Source organism: Ruditapes philippinarum, unplaced genomic scaffold (genome assembly GCF_026571515.1).
Source record: "Ruditapes philippinarum isolate M1 unplaced genomic scaffold, ASM2657151v2 ctg2281_1_1_1_1, whole genome shotgun sequence".
Lineage (NCBI taxonomy): Eukaryota > Metazoa > Mollusca > Bivalvia > Venerida > Veneridae > Ruditapes > Ruditapes philippinarum.
In genome coordinates this window covers 1-19,162 of record NW_026863416.1, presented here as the reverse complement: position 1 = coordinate 19,162, position 19,162 = coordinate 1, and the positions used below count along the sequence as shown (strand labels likewise).

The 19,162-nt window shown below is 33.9% G+C and overlaps 2 protein-coding genes across 2 annotated transcripts; one reads left to right on the top strand and one right to left on the bottom strand.

Annotated features, from left to right (window-relative positions):
- Positions 1–1,269: 1,269 nt before the first annotated feature.
- LOC132722079 (uncharacterized) lies at positions 1,270–7,759 on the bottom strand. Its single transcript, XM_060706509.1, has 5 exons — positions 7,602–7,759; positions 6,869–6,963; positions 4,607–4,744; positions 3,032–3,175; positions 1,270–2,011 (listed from the first exon to the last, which is right to left on the bottom strand). Coding segments are annotated over exons 1-5 (399 nt in total). The 5' UTR covers positions 7,604–7,759; the 3' UTR covers positions 1,270–1,991.
- Positions 7,760–9,643: 1,884 nt separating this feature from the next.
- Positions 9,644–18,994, top strand: LOC132722072 (importin-7-like; the record flags this gene model as incomplete). The annotated part of the gene is given in 9 exon segments (XM_060706501.1): positions 9,644–9,827; positions 12,451–12,532; positions 13,076–13,232; positions 14,071–14,229; positions 14,654–14,810; positions 15,071–15,160; positions 18,016–18,110; positions 18,564–18,634; positions 18,892–18,994. Coding segments are annotated over 9 exon segments (998 nt in total), but the record flags the coding sequence as incomplete, so codon positions are not given.
- Positions 18,995–19,162: the final 168 nt, after the last annotated feature.

Below are 19,162 nucleotides of genomic sequence, written 5' to 3'. Positions count from 1 at the left end.
AGACTAGTGAACGCTGCATCTCTCCATATGAGAGAAAATTAATGTTCTAAGATATACTCATAATATCTAATACAAAAGAGAATTTGTATTTGTTTGGAATTTTCATCTAGTAAGCGCTTTTCTTGTTAATTTTTCATTGCAATGTTGGAAGTCCAACTCAGGTGCCCGCTCGAGCTAGAAATAATGCACGAAGGGTCACCTGAGGTCTTCGACCACCAGTCAAGCAGGAAAGTCGTCATTTGACCTTACTGTGCCGCAGTGACTTATAACCCAACGAAACAAACAAACAAAACAAAAGATATATGTAAAAGCTGTTTTGTGCAATGTGTTATCTATTACATGACAAAAAAGACATGCCAAAGAACTTTAGAAGAACGGTTCTGGTAAATGTCGGTGAAAGCAAAGGGGCGTATACTGGAGTTTTTTCGCTTTTGGAATAATAAATAAATGTAATATTTTCTTAGAGAACGTTTTTGTGTTTTTAGTGATAGAAAAAAAGCATGTGTACCTCTGAAACAATTACACACGCACGTTTTCAGTTTTGGAAATGACAAGACCTTTGGTCATTAATAATATTATCAATACACATGGATTAACTTGCGATATATTCAGTCTAAATGCGAATTATGCTTGAAGAATGGTACACGAGTACGCCAAAGCTAAACATTTACTATCTTCATATAAACATTGACTACATTTTAATACAAACTCTGCTGTTTTGGTGATACAATATATAAGTTTCCATCGCGCCGTCAATTCTAAACAAAGTCTTCATAATGTTATTCCGAATACAATAATCGATATATCGTCGATTTTTTTCTGTCGATCAGTAATCGATCAATGTTTTCTAAAAGATAATTTTTATTTATTAATTATAAAAATTCACCAAAAGCATCACGGAAGCATTGGACATGTCACATAGCTATATTTCATGTCTCTGGATATGTGTAAAATTATGCTTGTGGTGTTACGTTATGGACACATTTCATAGCAGTGGTGACAAAATATGCCCAGGTCATAAGAAAAACATGCAGAGGTGGGGTGGGGGCGTTCATTTATAACATACTTCATAATTGTATCAATAGATTAATAAACATCTTACTGAAATCGTAAAAAATCGGTATGAAAATGAAATATAGATAAAAGTGAGACTCGATATACCGATGTATCGTTAATATTTGTCATCTAATATCAATATATCGTCGATATGTCTTGGACTAAATTAATAAAAGCTCCAATAATAAGGAAGAGGAAGATGTACATGTTTCATCATTTTATTATATATCGTAAATTATCGAATAATTAAAATCATATATTTTATAAAAATATGAAAATGAATGTATAGTATGATAAGTGAACAATATTATATATTTCTGTCTATGTGTAAAAATAGTAACAGACATACCGTAATTTCAAACGTCATACATTTGTGTATATTTACATATATACAGGGGCGTCAATACGTACAACGAAAAAGTTTGACTAGAGTTACTTCCCCTGATATAAGTACAGGCACCGTACAGATATGTTACAAAAAAATATATAAACAAAACTCAAGTCGAACTATGTCCGTACCTATTGCATGTTGCAATGAAAAGTACTGTATATAGCTTTTTACTGTTATGATAATAAATATATCGCAACGTGGTTTTTGAAATGGTGCACTGTCCATAACTCAGCAGCTCTTTTGATTGGTCAATGTTTAGAATTCCGATGCTATATCACGTATTATACCCCTCGCTGCGCCACATCCACCTCACAAACTTCCACATTCACACCCAAGCGCGCACACATGCGCACACTCACACTGGCCAACCATTCTGACTTTAAAAGCTTCGAGGTTCAAAAATGGCATGGTAATGTACAAAACGATAGTGATGTAAATGAAAATATGCATCAGCATAATAATAATTGTTTTAAACTTCGATTATCATTCTAAAATTCGCCTGAAGTTGACTAGTAGTGGTATGAAATACTGCCTGGATCACAAGTTAAATGATCTTCAATGCAACTGAAAAAAAAAGAAAATATAAATGTATATCTAACTGACCCGACATATGTATATAATTTATCAAGATATTCAGCGTAAAGACTTAATTTACAGTTACGTGTAAAACAAATATAGATAGTGATTCGTATTTTGTATGAAAATCAAAATAACAATTTATTTACATCTTTCTTCGTGTTATAAGCATGTAAGATGCCCTAAAAAACATTACACTGTATTTAACATTATAAAATACATGTTAACCCTTTCAAAAACAAAACAAATTTAATTTGTTTATTTCTTAAATGGCAATTATGTGACTTTAAGAGAAATCAGTTTTATTCATGTGAATAAAATTGATTGTAGTAAAAAATTTATGTATCCCATTTTTAATTCCATTATTAACTCCATTTCTGTGAATAATATCGTAAAAAATCCCAAAATATTGAGTTATAGTTTGTTTCAAAATTTTAGTTTTCAAAATTAACAAAATATTATATAAAGTTATAGAGAGTTTTTAATGCATGTATGGTTCAATACTGAATTTATTAAACTAGCTGAATAAATTTAAAACGTTATTCGTTCCTCTGGCACTGCGAATTATTTTCTTTCATCATATTCAACGAGTTCATTAAATTTAGTATTGAAGCTATACTTAAATAATATTCAGTTTATCCTGGGACAGAAATATACGTTACATTTTAGTCCCAGGTTTATCACAAACCCAAATAAATGTCAAAGACACTGTGCGTCTTTTTAATGCTATGTTTGCATATGACGTCACGTCAAATATACATACGTCATTGACATACCGTCAAAAATGCGGTACGGGTTTGTGATAAAGATATATTTGCAACCTATGAAAAAATGTATAAGAACATCTTTTTCAAGGCACCAATGGGGAAAACATCTAAATATTACTTCGTCATACTTGAAATAAATTTATTTGAAATGGTACTGCCATAGTTTCGCTTTTATCCAAAACAATCTATCTAGAACCAATATAAAATATCCTAGATATACTGTAGATGTAGTTTTACTTACAAAGAACAATAACTGCTGCTATTGCTAATACGACCACCACCACGCAGACGATACAACACACAAGTTTCCAATTCTTTCTTTGAGTATGTTTCCTTAAATCTACAGCACTGTCTCGGAACCTGGTACTCGTCACAGCCAAATTCTCTAAAATATATCAAAAGAAGAAAAAGGTTGTTGGACTCTATGTACAACACCCGGGACAAATAATAATAATAATATTTTTGTACTAGACAACACTAGTTTACTATTTCCGAACAGTTACGTAAAAACCAACAGCACTTTGAACATTTTCGGCATGCTACGATAATTATCGATTAATTTACACGATCTCTGTTCGGTAAAAAAACATTATGAATATCAAAAAGGAGAGACAATAGCGTGAAACGAGACGAACATTGACGGAAATCACCGATGTTTGATTACTACACATATAGTGCGCACCATTCATGCATGAAATCATGCTTTTATCAAAGCGTAACTTGCGCGTTCTATTTTCGTATTTATATTATTGACTTATCGGATAATGTACTAGAGCTATGTAAATTATATATATTAATAAGTTTTGAAGATCTCTGAGATTTTAGATCGTGTGTTAAATTATTGAATACATAGATCGAGTGGTGCGTTTTTCTGTGAATGGAGTCTTAATTATCTGTATTTTTCTATTTTTATACTTTAGCGTGAAATCCATTTTGTTTAACAATAGTATACTTCATGTGACCTAATCACTAAATTATACATGTATGTAGCAACATGACATACAAAACAGAGTGGCGTGGAAATCCTGTTTTCTGTGTATTTTCATTCATAATTCATTATAAAGTACGATTTTTACCATACAGATTTTATCAGAAATAAACTATTTTATACATCACATCTTATATGCAGGATATAAATGTAAACACAGTGGCATAATATAATCATTAAGTCAAGTTATCAGAGGTTAATACTTAATAATGCGATAATGGCCCGAAGATGTCCAAAATGACCTGTATATTTTTGGGCTTTGTAATTCTGCCAATATAAACGTTATTTGTACGTGAATACGTATATCCCCTAGGCTTAAAGTGTATTTACATGTTTGTTTGTTTGTTTGTGTTTGTTTGTTTGTTTGTTGTTTGTTTCATTTTACGCCTTTTCCCAACAGTATTTCAGTCATATAGGCGGGTAGTTTCCTAACTATCGTTCCTGGAGAGTTACACCAGTACTAGACTACCTTCCTCCGTGCTAAACTACCAAAGCATCTCCCGGGAATCGAACCCACGCCAGAGGTAACTGGATTAGAAGTCATCGACTCTAACCCCTCGACCACGGGGTATTTACATGTAAAAGGTATACGCTAGGTTATAAATTAAAGACATAACAGTTAAAAACTTGATTTTACACGAACCTGAATGTATGAAAAAAAAACACAAGTATTAATTAGCATCAGTACCCACGCTGATTTCAACTGCTTTATGAAATATTTCTTCTTTAGCAATTGTCTTTGGAGGGGTGTGGTTGTCGATATTTTTGGAGGGGCGGGATCTGGTGTATAAGGCGGGATTTTTGTGATAAAAGGATGAAAAATTAAACCTGTTCTATCACTTAGGTCTTGAGCTTTCTCTCCTCTTTCTATAACCTTCTCAATGTTATCTTTCATGATGTCTTTAACTTCATTCACTTGTCCTCTCAGTTTGGCTATCTTGTTTTCGTCTGCTTGGAGGCCAGCAACTAAAATAAGTTGGGGGGAATGAACAATTAAATGAAGTTGGATTCAATGTACAGACTCAGGCAGCGCTCATGTATCACGTGACTTTCAGAAAAAGTTCTAAATTTTAAACCATTACATATTCAGGTATGCTGTTTTGTGTTACATTTCTAATTATAAATCGATATATTTCTAAACCTATGTGCATAAACCCTTACATAAAGACCACTTTTCTTGGTAAGTAGCGCCTTTGTGTTAATTAATAGGGATGTTGTAGGGAGCCGAATCCACTATCAGGATGTCCGGATCAGACATCCGGATGAATCCGGATGTTCGGATGGTGTAGTTCCCTGTCATTACATAACTATTTTGCAACCATTTTCATATATGACGTTTTTTATTTGTAATGCTGCCCTCACACATAAACCACGACCTTACTGCGACCTGAAAACTAGTAAAATAGCATTTTTCTTTCGAAAATCGTTGGTTTTCTTTCCAAATTTCTCTCGCAGACGGTCCGGGGCTCTGCAGTCTTGTGTTCAGTACGTTTTCTCTATGTCCTCAATACGACCCTTCTACGTCATTGCGTTTCCACTGCGACTGTATTGCGTCCCCAAGACGACCCCACGGCGATCATCGGCGACCCAGCTGCGACTGTGCTATGTTCTCTGCGTCCTTACGGCGACTCTACGACGACTATTGCGTTTGTCCGGCGACTGTCCTGCGACTGTACGACGACCCTACTACGTTCTTGCTACGTCTATAAAAACAATACTTTTTACCTTTAGTAGCGTCGCCAAAGGTTTCCGAGCAATTTCTTGTAATTTCATCGGTGAATCTACGGCGTCCTTAGTACGAGTGTACTACGTCTATTGCGTTCTTATTGCGTCCTTACTACGATGCTGCTGCGACTATGGCGACTCCACTGCAATCCCACGGCGACCTAACCAGGACTCAGCAAGAACGCAGAGTTTCTGCGACTGTTTTGTGCATGTTCAAAATAGTCGCCGACGGTCTGCGACCTTGTGCGTCCTTGGGTTCCTCGCTACGACCTCGCTGCGTCCCTGCTGCGTCCATGGCGACTGTGCTGCGTCCTGGGTCGTAGCAAGGTCGCAGTAAGGACGCAGTAAGGTCGCGAGGTATGTGTGAGGGCAGTATAATGAGTCAAATTTATAGTATAGATCGAAAATATCGGCATGATTTAGATTAACATGCATAACATGTTATACCGACTATAATGAACGCTTTCTGCCAAGTGGCATCAATAAAAACCAACAATTTACAGAAGAACGCTGAAGATTGCAAATGGTATAATTATCGTACATTTAATGTGAATCTATAGACAAACTTTAATAAATCAATTAAACAAGTATAGGCCTTTTAACGACACGGTACGTTGCTCGTTAGTAGTATTTTCTCGCACATGCGCAATCTGCGTAGTAGAGTAAAAACATAAAAGATGTCCTTACAGCTTCCAGTGGCCAGGTTTGCCATAAAAGGGCATGGAAAAGATGATCGTTTAAGATATATCTTCCTTAGGATCACGTACGGACCTGAGATTTGTAAAAATGTGGAAATATATCTATTAGCAAATAAAGGGGTCAACATAATTGTTGTTGTAATATAACGTTATACAGGGGAAATAAAAATTAATCTTTAACACCCTGCTGTTTTAATCTAAATTTCTGAAGGAAAAGTCGTCTAATGAGATCTTAAAAAGAGGAATTTTCATTGTACATGCGCTTTCTTTTCGTTGTAATAGTATTCTCTCATAGTTTTGTATATCTGTTATAGATACAATTAATGTTTTAAGTACTTAATGCTTTAAGCCATCCCAAAATTACTGTTTTCTGGGTGATATAACTTGAAATTATGTCTAAAAAATTATTAAAATTATGCCCTGAAATACGACAATTTGTAGTAAACGTTATTGCGTTTTTGTCCTACACAGAATGCGCATGCGCGAAATGCAACATTCGTTACTATGGAAATACTACGGAAAACTCGTATTGTAATCTGCATTAGATTTTTAATAATCTTCTCCCAACAAATTATTTTGAAAACGATCGTTGAATGAATCAGATGAACATCACAGCTAGTGAAAGCCGATCCTCTACAGTGGGAGCTGGGTTTTACAATATTCTTACCTGGTTGTGGGCTTGGACTCCGTTCATCTGTAACTTGGACAGAACCATAGTTCTTGCTGTCCTTGTTTCGAAAACCTCCTCGTCTGCTAAATGACCTTGAAACAGAAATATAACCAATTCACCAGTTTAATACACGATTTCTTTTTTAAAAAAGAGCTCGACTCTTGCAGTGCAACAGCACCCTTCCATATTCAGGCCAGAAACTTGGATTTTCCATCCAATAAAAACAACATTAGCAAGTTTTTAATAACAAAAATAAAAACTTAAGTTTAATAAAACTAATCTAAGAGTTGGCAATCTTTTTTTCTTTTTCATTTTTTTTTCGGTGCTTTGTACATTCAAGCTAGGACTGTGACCAATTGTTTACTGTATTTTTTATTATCATTTATTTATCACTTTTTGTTGTTGATATACATGTATAAATATTAGTAATGCTATCTAAAGACGTAGCTGGGGTGTTATTACTATTTATTACTATACTAGAGATCATATAAGCATTTGCAAGTGATCATCTATAATTAAAATGTAAGAATCCTAGAGGATCTGTCAAACCATTCATTATATACATGTAAATGATATTTTATCTAATAGGATGCAAATGCCCGAACAATGTTTTTGACGTCACATGATTGTTGTACGATCAATTAGAGTCTACAATAATAATTAATTATTCAAAACTAAATCAACAGTATTAAATCATAAACATAAATAAGAAAAATAAACTTTCAGTTACATTTTTGCTCTAATCCATTATAATATCCAACAATACAAAAAAGTTCGTAGTTCAACGACTTATATTACACAGAATTTAATTTTAAACGTTCGATATCCGCCTGATCTACTTTCACTTCCGTAGAGGGTCAAAGGTCATCTCAGTGTACTCACATGTATAATATCATAAAGTAATCTTGCATGTTGTAAAAGGGAACTATTACGCATCTCTTGACACATAAAATGATTTTAACTGTTATGAGTTCTTTCAGTTAGAGAGAGGTTCTATAGAGTTTTCATTTAATTGATCTGAAAATTTAAGTAATTGGATATTGTACAATAATACTACATACCACGGAGTAAAAATAACGATTCGCAACTTCTCGGCCATTCGAATGAATACGGTATTCTATATCAAAATATTTTGACGTGCCAAAACTAGATTCTGAGATATTTTCTGTTCTGTGTCAGAATGTCGCTTATATAGGGGAGATATTGCTTATACACTAAATAGCTCAATATCTCAACGTATAGTACAATTGCTTGCGCTAGGTCTTATCTTTGAAACATGTTTATATTACATGTAGATATATAGAATCTAGTTAGAAAATGCAGGGATTTGGTGGACTTAAATTAAGTAAATATATAGGTATAAAAGTATACACTGAAATTCACCTCGCTCACCCGTAACTTTGTTTGTTTGTTGTTGTTTTTTTGTGTTTGTTTTGGGGTTTTTTTTCCCCTTTTTTTCAAACACGTTTGACGAATAGGAAAATATTGTCAACTGGCAATTTACTTATATAAATTAACATATCTAAACACAAGGTACTAACTTTGTGTATAATATTAATTTGTGAAGGTATGCATTCTTAAATAATGTCAAAATGGAGTAAATGCACGAATTGTCAAATCTGCACATTTATGAGCCGGTATACTTTCACAAATTAATTATACAAAAAGACGAAACTGCGGTTCAGAGTCTGGGGAATTGTATGACTTATTAGTTGAAGGATCCAGTTCCTCACAAGCGATGCACAAATAACATCTTTAAAAAAAACTACTTGTAGTATATGGACCTGGGACGGAAGACGGTGTATCTTTCTGTCCCAGGACTGACAAAAAATTCACCTACATGTACATAAATCTGTCTTGCACATGCAAATTATTTTCTACATGTATTTTAAGAATTATGTACTGTAACCAAAAAGCGCGATAATAAAACACGTTCTCTACGGTATTAGATCTATACCCTTCAATTAGAAAATAAATATTGTAATTTTTATCTTTTAATTCTTTAAATAATATAAATCGAACTGAAGACGCAGACCATTACTTTTTTCAAGTGCCCATATTATATATAAACCAAAGGCTAACATTATTTATCATTACTCGTGATTATCACCCTCTTAATTAGTGCCCATAAATTGCTTTTCGGTATCACTAACCTTAGTGATGAAGACAATAGTAAGTTATTCCTTCAAGTTCATAATTTCATCAAGTATTCAAGGAGATTTGAAAATGACTAATTTTCTTAAAACGCTTTTAAATTGTTGTTCATAACTTATACATAATTGCTAAGGACAGGAACTGGGTAGGAATCTCCTACATGGTGCGTAATTATTCTTCCATTCATTCAGTCAATCTTTCTTTCTTTTTTCCTTTTCTTTTCTTTCTTACTTTTTCTTAATTCAAGTTTTGTCAGTCTTTGAACTATTTTTATTATCAAATTCTATTTTCTCAAATGATATCACAGTGGTTGTTTTTGTTTTTTTAGTTGATTTTGCCCCCGATCGCGAAATAAGGCATCTTCACAATGCCAAAAAAACATAATATATTCACAAAAATGTGTAAAAAATCAATTTTGATACCGCACCTCACTCCCGATGGATGATCGGCCTATTTACGGTCCAGCGAAATCAATATATTTATCTTACACCCATGTGTATTTTATTTCAATATATTTTTTTTCTCGAATACTCTCTCTAAACATGAAATCGAAATTCATCCGTGTTATAGTTATCCGTGGTCTTTTTATCTCACCGATATTTTACGACATCCGCAAAACGGTCTTCCTTTCTTGGCGCGGACCGGGTTGTAGAACACGCAGATTTTCACGTAAAATTAATTAAAATATACCGGGTTACAAATACAATTTTCGGTCAGGATGGATGTAAACAAGCTTGTGGAGGTTCTAAGGGCGACGTTAGATCCCAATCAAAGAGAGGAGGCTGAAAAACAATTGGAAATAGTAAGATAAAATCACCACGTTACTGAAGAATTCCAAAAATTTCATGGCTGCCTGCAATACTAACACGTGCAGCACATTCCTTTGATCATTTTTAGAATGTATGAATATAAGTTGTTACCGTCCAATCATTGTAATGTTACTATATGTATAGTCTATCTTTTTATGGTCTTCTGTAGCTGATATGTATTTTGCTGCAGGAGATAATCGAAGTTTATATGCCATATTGCCTAGGGCTTATATTTTGTTGATGTTTAAATCAAAAATCCGTTTAAGATAAACCGTTTCTGCTGAAAAGTATGTACAGTAAAAAAAAAACTATAAATGATTTCTTTTAAAATGATAAACAGTTTGCACAGACACTTTGGTTGTGAAGATCCAAACACCTAAAAGTTACAATACTGATAAAATGTATTTTTGTCAATCCCAGCACATGTACTGATCATATATATCAAAGTAAATATAAGCCTTTTTGGAAAAAAAATCACATTTCAACATCTTATCATAATAAGATAAAAACTTCGCCGGGAAGAATCTGCACACCTACCTTTAAAATCGCAATGAATTTAATTTCTTTTCCTATATTTTCACATCAATAAACCTTTTGTCCATCAACACAGAAGATATTATTCCCAACGATGATGGTCAGTTTTAAACTTCAACACCAATATAAACAATGCAGCTGTCGAAGTTAACATTAAGATTATCGCCGTTACTCCATTTACAAAATCTTTTGACAAATTCAGACTTGGCTCCCCAGCTTTGCCGTATGTAAATGCGCCATGCTTTAAAGATGAGAACCAGTCTGGCTATTGTCAGAGCCTTTTGGTAATATGTTGGTACCCATATTCATAAAACTGACTAGATAATGTATCTATCATAACCAAATTTAAAAGACAAAGAAATAAAAAAAAAAAACTTTTATTGTTCACTCGTAGCACATATTACTATTTGCCGTATTTGGATTTGCAAGATTACAATTTTCTATGACACAATGCAGTTAAATGTAACAAAATGACAATTAATTTACTTTTTTTATTTTTTGTTCCTTAAACTTCAAATTGGGGAAAAAACTATCTAATGATGCTCAGATTTGTTAGAAAATCACATTGTAATTTTGCATGCACCTCAATTGATGCATATATTGTGGTGAAGTCTGGATATTAGACAAGGCATCAGTTTTGCCATGTATTTTGGACGGTCCTTAATAATTCCTTAAATTTAAAATGAAGAGAAGTCTCTGTAGAAACTTTAAATAAAATTATGTCGTGAACTTGCAAAGACAAAAAACAGGGCCTTTTTTTCACAGGTTCTGGTTGGGGAAGCAGCCCTGCCCTTAATTTTGGGGGAAAAAGTCACAGTCTATTTGCAAAGGGGGGAGAAAAACTTTATGTAAATTCAATTTTGGGGAATATGTCATGATTTTAAAGAACTTTACTAAAACGGCCCCTGCTATCGAAGGGAAAAAAGCCCTGTAAAATGATATTGTGTTCAATCTATGATGCTGAAAGCTAATGTTGATTTAAAAAGACAAACTGTTGAATTATTAATCCATTTTGAATTTCAAGTAGTAAAACTGAATCAATCTGCCTATCTGCAGTCTATGCGAAAGACTTCTGAGTTTTACTGGACAGTAGGTCCTGTAAACTGAAAATTTTTACTGGACCAAACATGATTTTACTGGACCGAAAAAAACCCGATTGGTATAGCATTTTGAGTCACTTGATAAGTGTCAGCAGTCAAAAAATTTGTGTACATTAAGAAAATTATATTATCAACGAAGTGAAGTTATCTTTTTTTCACTACAATCAAAATGTAAACATAAATATTGTTATACATGTATTCAATGGATTTTGCTATTTAAACTTTAATTCCATACAGACTATATACTAGCAAAATGAGAGGGTAAATTTCAGCAAAAGTCTGGCATTATATGTAAACAGAATTATATATATCGGTAATTTAGTGAAGTTGACAGATTAATTGTTCAATGATTTTGGTACCTTCACAGAACAGTTTAATTTTTGTCAACATCTTGGACGATCTTTCATATCCCTAATTCGCTGCTTAACACCAGTTGAGCACACGTGTAATTTAGCATTAATCTAAGTCAGTGGATTAAAAACGTAAAATACACTTTCATCTGTGTAAACAAACTAATAGCGGGTGACCTTTCACATCTGGGCCGCTTATGTAATTTACGCGGCCGCTTATTGACTTTTAATTGTACTAGTAGTCGGATATTTTTATCTTGCGTTGTTACATAAAAGTTTGCATTATGAGAATGCATAACAATTGACAAGCATTGCACGAGCTTATATTGTGTAATGACAACATTTTGATATGTTTTGAATTTAGGTAAATGATCGGCCTTTGCAAAATGTTGAATGTAAGGTTTTTATAAAACCTTAATTTTTTACCGGACCGTCGGGCCGTCAATACATATATTTTTATCGGACCTTCTGATTTTTTACCGGTCAGGGCCGACGGTCTTTCGGAAAGACTGTATCTGTATTTTATATTGACTTTCTAATCTCTGAAGTTATTTTGTAAGTATTGCTAAAAATGCTTAAGTGTATGTATTCTGTTACTGCATCTATATATACTTCTCATTTGATATTTTTAGGTGCACAAAATAATTGGATTTGCACCCATTCTTCTGCAAGTTGTGATGGAAGAATCAATTGATATGCCAGTCCGACAAGCAGGTTAGTTATACACTTGAAACCTTAACACTTGCAGCTGCTTTGGCATTAACTTTTTAAACCACTGGACCATTGGGCCCAGTAGCCCAAAGAGTTTACTAGACCTTACCTGACAAATTTTGGATTTTAAAATTTGGAAATCACGTTATTGGCTTATTTTAGAAGTAATATAGGATTTTTCAAGAAAAAAAAAGTCCAGAATTGTGAGATTTCTTTGTTATTAGGTATAAATACTTGTATTTGGAATAAGAACAGAGATATTTTCCTTCTTTTGGTCCAGAAAACAGATCCTTCCCAATTGTAAAAAACTGATTTTTTTCCCAATTTTGACCTTTATAAAATGCTTATCAAATTCCACAATGAATCCACGAAAAATACATGATATATTAACTTTTTGGGGAAACAACCCCAATTTTATCACATCGTCCATATTTTTCCCAATTAGATTGCACTTTGACACTTCCCCAAAATAAAGAAAAATAAAAAAGCTGTAAAAGTGTGATTTCCTATTCGATAATGCTCTTATTTCCCATGTGTTTATTCTAGGTGTAATTTACCTCAAGAACATGTGCACACAATTCTGGAATGAGAGGGAAGCCGAGAATCCTGGAGATCCTGTGCCATTTAGTATACACGAGCAAGACAGATTGACAATTAGAAACAACATTATAGAAGCTGTGATACATGCTCCAGATCCTATCAGGTATGTATAAATAGTTACAAATTTATTTACAAACCCTATAACAAGGAGAGAAACTGATACAAATTTGCTTACAAACCCTATAACAAGTAGAGAAACTGATAGCGAACAGCATGGATTCTGATCAGATTGTGCGGATGCGCAGGCTGATCTGATTCCATACTGGTTGCAAACACACTATGTTGGTTTGGTCATGACGCGGCTAAAATGTGTTTTGCTTGAATACAGGGCCCTTTTTACCTTACAAGGAATAGGGGCAAGGTGCCCTCCGGTAGCATAATAATGCATGTTTTCATAGAAAATTGGTGTTTGTTTTTTTTTTTATTAACACAGTAAAACTTCATTTTAATTGTGATGTGAAGTAGTACATATTTTTGTTTTCAAAAAACAAATTCAAATAAGATATTGTTAATGGCTTCCTGCTTTAGGCAGGCAAAATGTTTAAAGAAGAAGTGTGTGAAGGTTTTTTTTTTGAAAAGGGGAAATATTCATTGGGAAGGGAAATGAGACAAAAATCGTGAAATAAGGGCTTTGGAATTAATAACAGTCCATCTTTGTTCGCTCGAATTCAAAGGGCCTCTGCAAATTAATGCAAGAAATTGGTAGTTTGAGCCAACCAAGATTGAACTATTTTCATGTAGGATACATCATTCGACTGATAAATATGTCAACATAATTTGTTTGTTAGTACATCAGTTCGTTGAATATGTCATTTCTTGTAAATATTAAGAATTATTATCCGCAGTGTTTTCAAACGGGTATTAAAGGTACACTGAAAGTCTTTATTCATGCATATTAAATTGTAAATATTACTTTAACACCTATGTTTTTGTTATTGTAGAGTACAGCTATGTGTTTGTCTAAGCACAATAATCAAATACGATTATCCTGGTCGGTGGCCAAATTTCCCGGAGAAGGTCGCCTTCTATATACAGTCAGAAAATCATGCTACGTGGATGGGAGCCTTCATGTGTTTGTACCAAATGGTGAAAGTCTATGAGTAAGTTCATCAGTTAAACCATTTTGTTGAAATCAATATTTATGTTACTGAGCCAATTTTGAGTCAGAAGTGTTTAAATGCAATTTATAAACTGTTATTTTAATAACCGGAAAACATAGAAATGATTAAAAAAATTTATGTAAATTCAATTTTTTTGGGAAAACTGCATGATTTTAAAGAATTTTTCTTTGGGGAAGGAAAAAAAAGGCCATTAACTCATTTAGAAAGTACTTTACAGCTTGTTATTTTCGAAGTTTCACTGGCTTATATGAAAAATAAGAGAGACCACTGTGAATGTAAGACATTACAGCCTGTGATATGATCACAATTGTAGTTGTAGGGACCTTTATAAATAAGTTTTAAGGTCATTCCTTATGTTTGATGGATGTCCAAATGTGCTAGATGTTTCCAATTCTTTCCATAGGTACAAGAGAAGTGAAGAAAGGAAGATTTTAGACACAGCAATGGCCCACATGTTACCCCTGTGTTATCAAAGATGTGCCCAGCTCTTGCCAGATCCCTCCGAGGCCTCAAATCTGCTACAAAAACAAGTTCTTAAAATATACTACGCTTTTATACAGGTAACACTTCACTTGATTTTACACTATGTTTATCAGAATCCCCTTAAAATGACAAGTGGTACTCCTACATAGCTTAAAAGGTATCTTCGTTTAGGAAAGGAATCTTAAGTTCTGTAATAAAGTCTAAAAAGAGATATTCTAGTTAATTCATAAAATACAGGAATTTTGAAATTTTAGCCCTAACTCTGCCCCAAGCCAATGCCTGAAGAGAAATAACAAGTTTTTGAAATTAATTTGTAGCTTGGTGTATTTATTTTCAGAACTATTTACCATTGGAAACTTTAACAAAAGAAGTATTTACACAATGGATGGAGTTGATACGACAAATTGTGGACAGACCTGTGCCAGAGGTGAGTGAAAGTGATGTTGATAAACTTGTAAGTAAATCTGTAGTCGAACCAAGAGCTTAGTATATGTGTAGATATTTGCATGGGTGCAAGTTTTCCGGCATGTGCCGGAAGTTCCGGTTTTTCACGTGCCGGAGGGATCATTTTTGCAAATCACGTAAATCCGTTGAGATATTTGGAGGGGTATGGTGCGGGTCTACTCTTTCAAACTGAGAAGTACCACCGATTAGAAGTTCATAATCGAGAACGCTATATAACATACGGATGCTCACGGTTGTTCTCGAAGCGTCAATAGTAAACTTTCGCGGAAACTGCCGATAGTTTCCGAAGATATACGAGATGATACGGCATGCAATTTTATCCGTGAATTTATTACAACGATTTAGATTGGCGCGCTAATTATAATCATCCAATGAAAAAGCGGCTTCGTTACCGATTCGGCTACAGAGTAATATGTAAACAGAAAGTAATTATTCATTTTGTTAGTCAAAATGAAGTTTCTACACGAAGGATTTAATACAAAAGATATCGAGAAGACCTCAAAATATAAATGGAGATTGGAATGGTTGTTTGTATGTGATCGAAACGGGGATAACTACGGAAACTGGCTGGAAAAGCCAGACGTTCCCGGCAGCTTTCTGCACTGTATGTAGAAAATCCATCAAGTATGGATCCAGCGGGAAAAAAAGAATTAAATGCACGCAGACGATCCAAACCATATGAAAAACAAACTTACTGTGAAACATAACCAGGGTTGTTTTAATTATCTTTTTTGAAAACAATTTATTGTTTGTATGAATCAGGGTCAGCTCAGCCCTAATTAAAAACGTAAACTCGGTACAAAATCAACTCAATTTTCAATTTATTTATATATTGGTTTGTTTTATCACTCTTTACTGTTGGAACCACAATATTAAATAGTGGAACCAATATATGAATGCACATTTCTTTTTGTGTTGAAATGTTTTTGTTATATATATATAAATTAAGAAAAGAGAGAGAAAAGAAGAAAAAATTATGTGAGCAATTTTTTAGTGAAAATACTATACTATAGTATGTATGTTATCTGGCATGTAATCATTCAAGGGAATTTCATTTTAGGCCTTCAAATGTGCTATAATGCAGGAGCTTCCGGGGGCCTCCGGCCCCCAGGACCCCTGGCCAGGCGTTGCCCTGGACCCACCGGGGGGGGGGGGGGCCCTTGCGGCCCCCTGGCCCCCAAACAAAAAGTTCAGGTTTTTCAAAATTTTTAACTTGCACCCATGTATTTGCATTGCCAAAGCAAATTATACACCTGGCCTTGAAAATTATTTCATAGTGTGAATTAAAACTGTTAAATCTTTGGTTCAGTTATAATCAGTTATCTCAGTTCAATAGTGCAGAAGAAATGGAAATGATGCATTGAGTTGTCTTGTTTTTAGGAAATAGATTGCAATTTTCAGTGCATTGTAGAGTAATGCACAATTTGAGTTTAAAGAAAAAAGCTAGCAATTTTTGTGTGCAATGTTGTACAATAATGCAGAGCTCCAGATAATTTTTTGGGCAGAGGGGTTTTTACTCCTCAAAATCAAGAGTGAGGAGTAAAAATGCATATCTCAAAATCACCATGAGTAAAAATAATGATTATAAGTCTTGAGCCTTATACAGATGGTTATTTATTCAAAATTGTTGTTTTCATACACATGTAACAGTTTTCAGTTGTATTTCAGTTGTATATCAGGATTAATTTATTGATTTAAAAGTCAACACTCCTTAAGCTTCATTCTTTTTGGTTCTCTCGGTTTGTACTCTGCAGTAAGTCTCTTTTTCCGCCTTCTCTTGGTCAACCACTGCCTAGCACATTGTTCACTATCAAAATTCTCAACACTTGGTCCAAACAGGCTGACCCTCATGAGAGCCTCAAGGGAAACATCACCAAGGGAGGCCCTGGAAATATTATATACATAAAATAATATTTCATATTTGTTTAAGAATGAAATTATAAATGTTTGGAACGAAACTTTTAAGTACGAATCAATAACAAGGAAACTAAATCGGCAGTGTTACGACACTGAGCTCAAGCAAAATAGATTAGTTATATATAAGTTTTATCAAATATTCAAAATAAACAAAACTTACCCCGCAAGTGGTATTTATGACTTGTATAAATTTATTCTTTTAACAAAATCGAAATGTTGAAAACGTTCGGAGATTAGGTCATACACAACTAAAAAGTTGAACAGATTAAAACTTTTTATGGGCATCGGTTTTTCTTTTTTGCATCGTTGTATCATTAGTTATGGAATCTTTTAAGATAGTACCTTCGAAAAAAAAAACTTCAAGTATTTTTTTTCTATAAGAAAAGAATGTCTGTCCACGCATTGGATTTAAAAATATTTTGTTAGCATGACCCTTCTTTACTACCGATGAAAGTGAACTTGTCTGACCTGGATCCCGGTTGTTAATTAACATTGTATAACCACTCTTACATCACGTGAAAGCATCCGCGCTTTATGTCAACTTCCTCTTTACCTGGGTTAGTGATTACTCTTTACGCATTATTTTGAATATGCATGCGTATTTTGATTTTATTATGCGTAACTGTGACGCATGGATTCTAAGACTGATGCGTATTTTTTATTTTTGATGCGTATTTTACGCTTATACGCATGCTATCTGGAGCTCTGATAATGCATGGCTTTAGTTAAAAAAAATCCCAATTTTAGTCAAAATAACGCATTTTTTCCCAATCAGTCTGGTACTGGCACCATTCCCAAAGTAGAGAAAAAAGACGCGGAATTATCTAAAAAGTACAATGATCAAAACATACTATTATGGTGTTGTATCACAATGATGATGCGTAAATTTTCCATGTACAGGATACAAATCAAGTGGATGAGGATGATAGGCCAGAACTTGCTTGGTGGAAGGTGAAAAAGTGGGCAGTACATATCCTCTCCAGAACTTTCGAAAGGTGAGGGAGAATTCCCGGGGTCAATAAAAACATAGAAAAAATTTTGCAATATTAACATATTTCATATCTGATGAATAAATGTTTTTGTCTTTTGTTGAATTTTGCAAGGAATTTGTTTGTGGACAAATAGAAGAAATGTATTACTCAGGAGGGGAGCACTGCCCTGTGGTTATCTGCCTCTCAGTCCAGGGAATATAGTTTGAATCTCGCACTGGTCACAACCATGTTTTCTTGTATTATATCAGTACTGGTTAGTTGCAGAAGGTGAAATCAAAAGTTGATTTATATATCCAGGAATTAAAATCTAAAGTAGATTCATAAAATAGTTTTTAAATTTTTTTAAATAAATATGTAACTAGTAAGTTTCTAATATTTTTCAATTTTAAGAGGTACTGTGTGTGTTGAAATTTTAAACTGTGAAACTGAATGTAAGCATTTTATATTTTCTAACAGGTATGGAAGTCCAGGAAACGTAACAAAAGAATACAACCAGTTTGCCGAGTGGTATTTGAAAGCATTTTCAGGTACTTCGTGTTTCTTTCCCCACTTTACCAGTACTGAGTAGCTGAAGACCATACTCCTATGATTTTTGAGTAAAGTGTGTATATTCCACACAGCATCTTTGCTACATGTATTATAATACTTGATGGATAGTTGCGCGTATATGAAGACTTTTCATGAAAGAATCAAAGATAGCTATAGTGTTTTATTCACCTAAACATGTCTTAAATTTTACTGCACTTAAGTAGGCAGAGGTATATGTTGATTGTAAATATTTCAGGTGGTATCATACAAGTGTTGTTTAAGATACTGGAACAGTACAGACAGAAAGCATATGTAGCTCCACGTGTCCTTCAACAAGCTCTAAACTTCCTCAATCAAGGGTAAGTCCAGTGCTTAACAAAAAAATATTTACATGCTAATATGCTTGGAGTGTGTCCCGGTCCCAAGCAAAGCTGAAAAGTCAATAAATGACTATAATTACAAAAGTTGTCCAGTTACCTCATTAGGTAGAGTGTTGAACTGTATATAAGGTGGCCCTGGTTTGATAC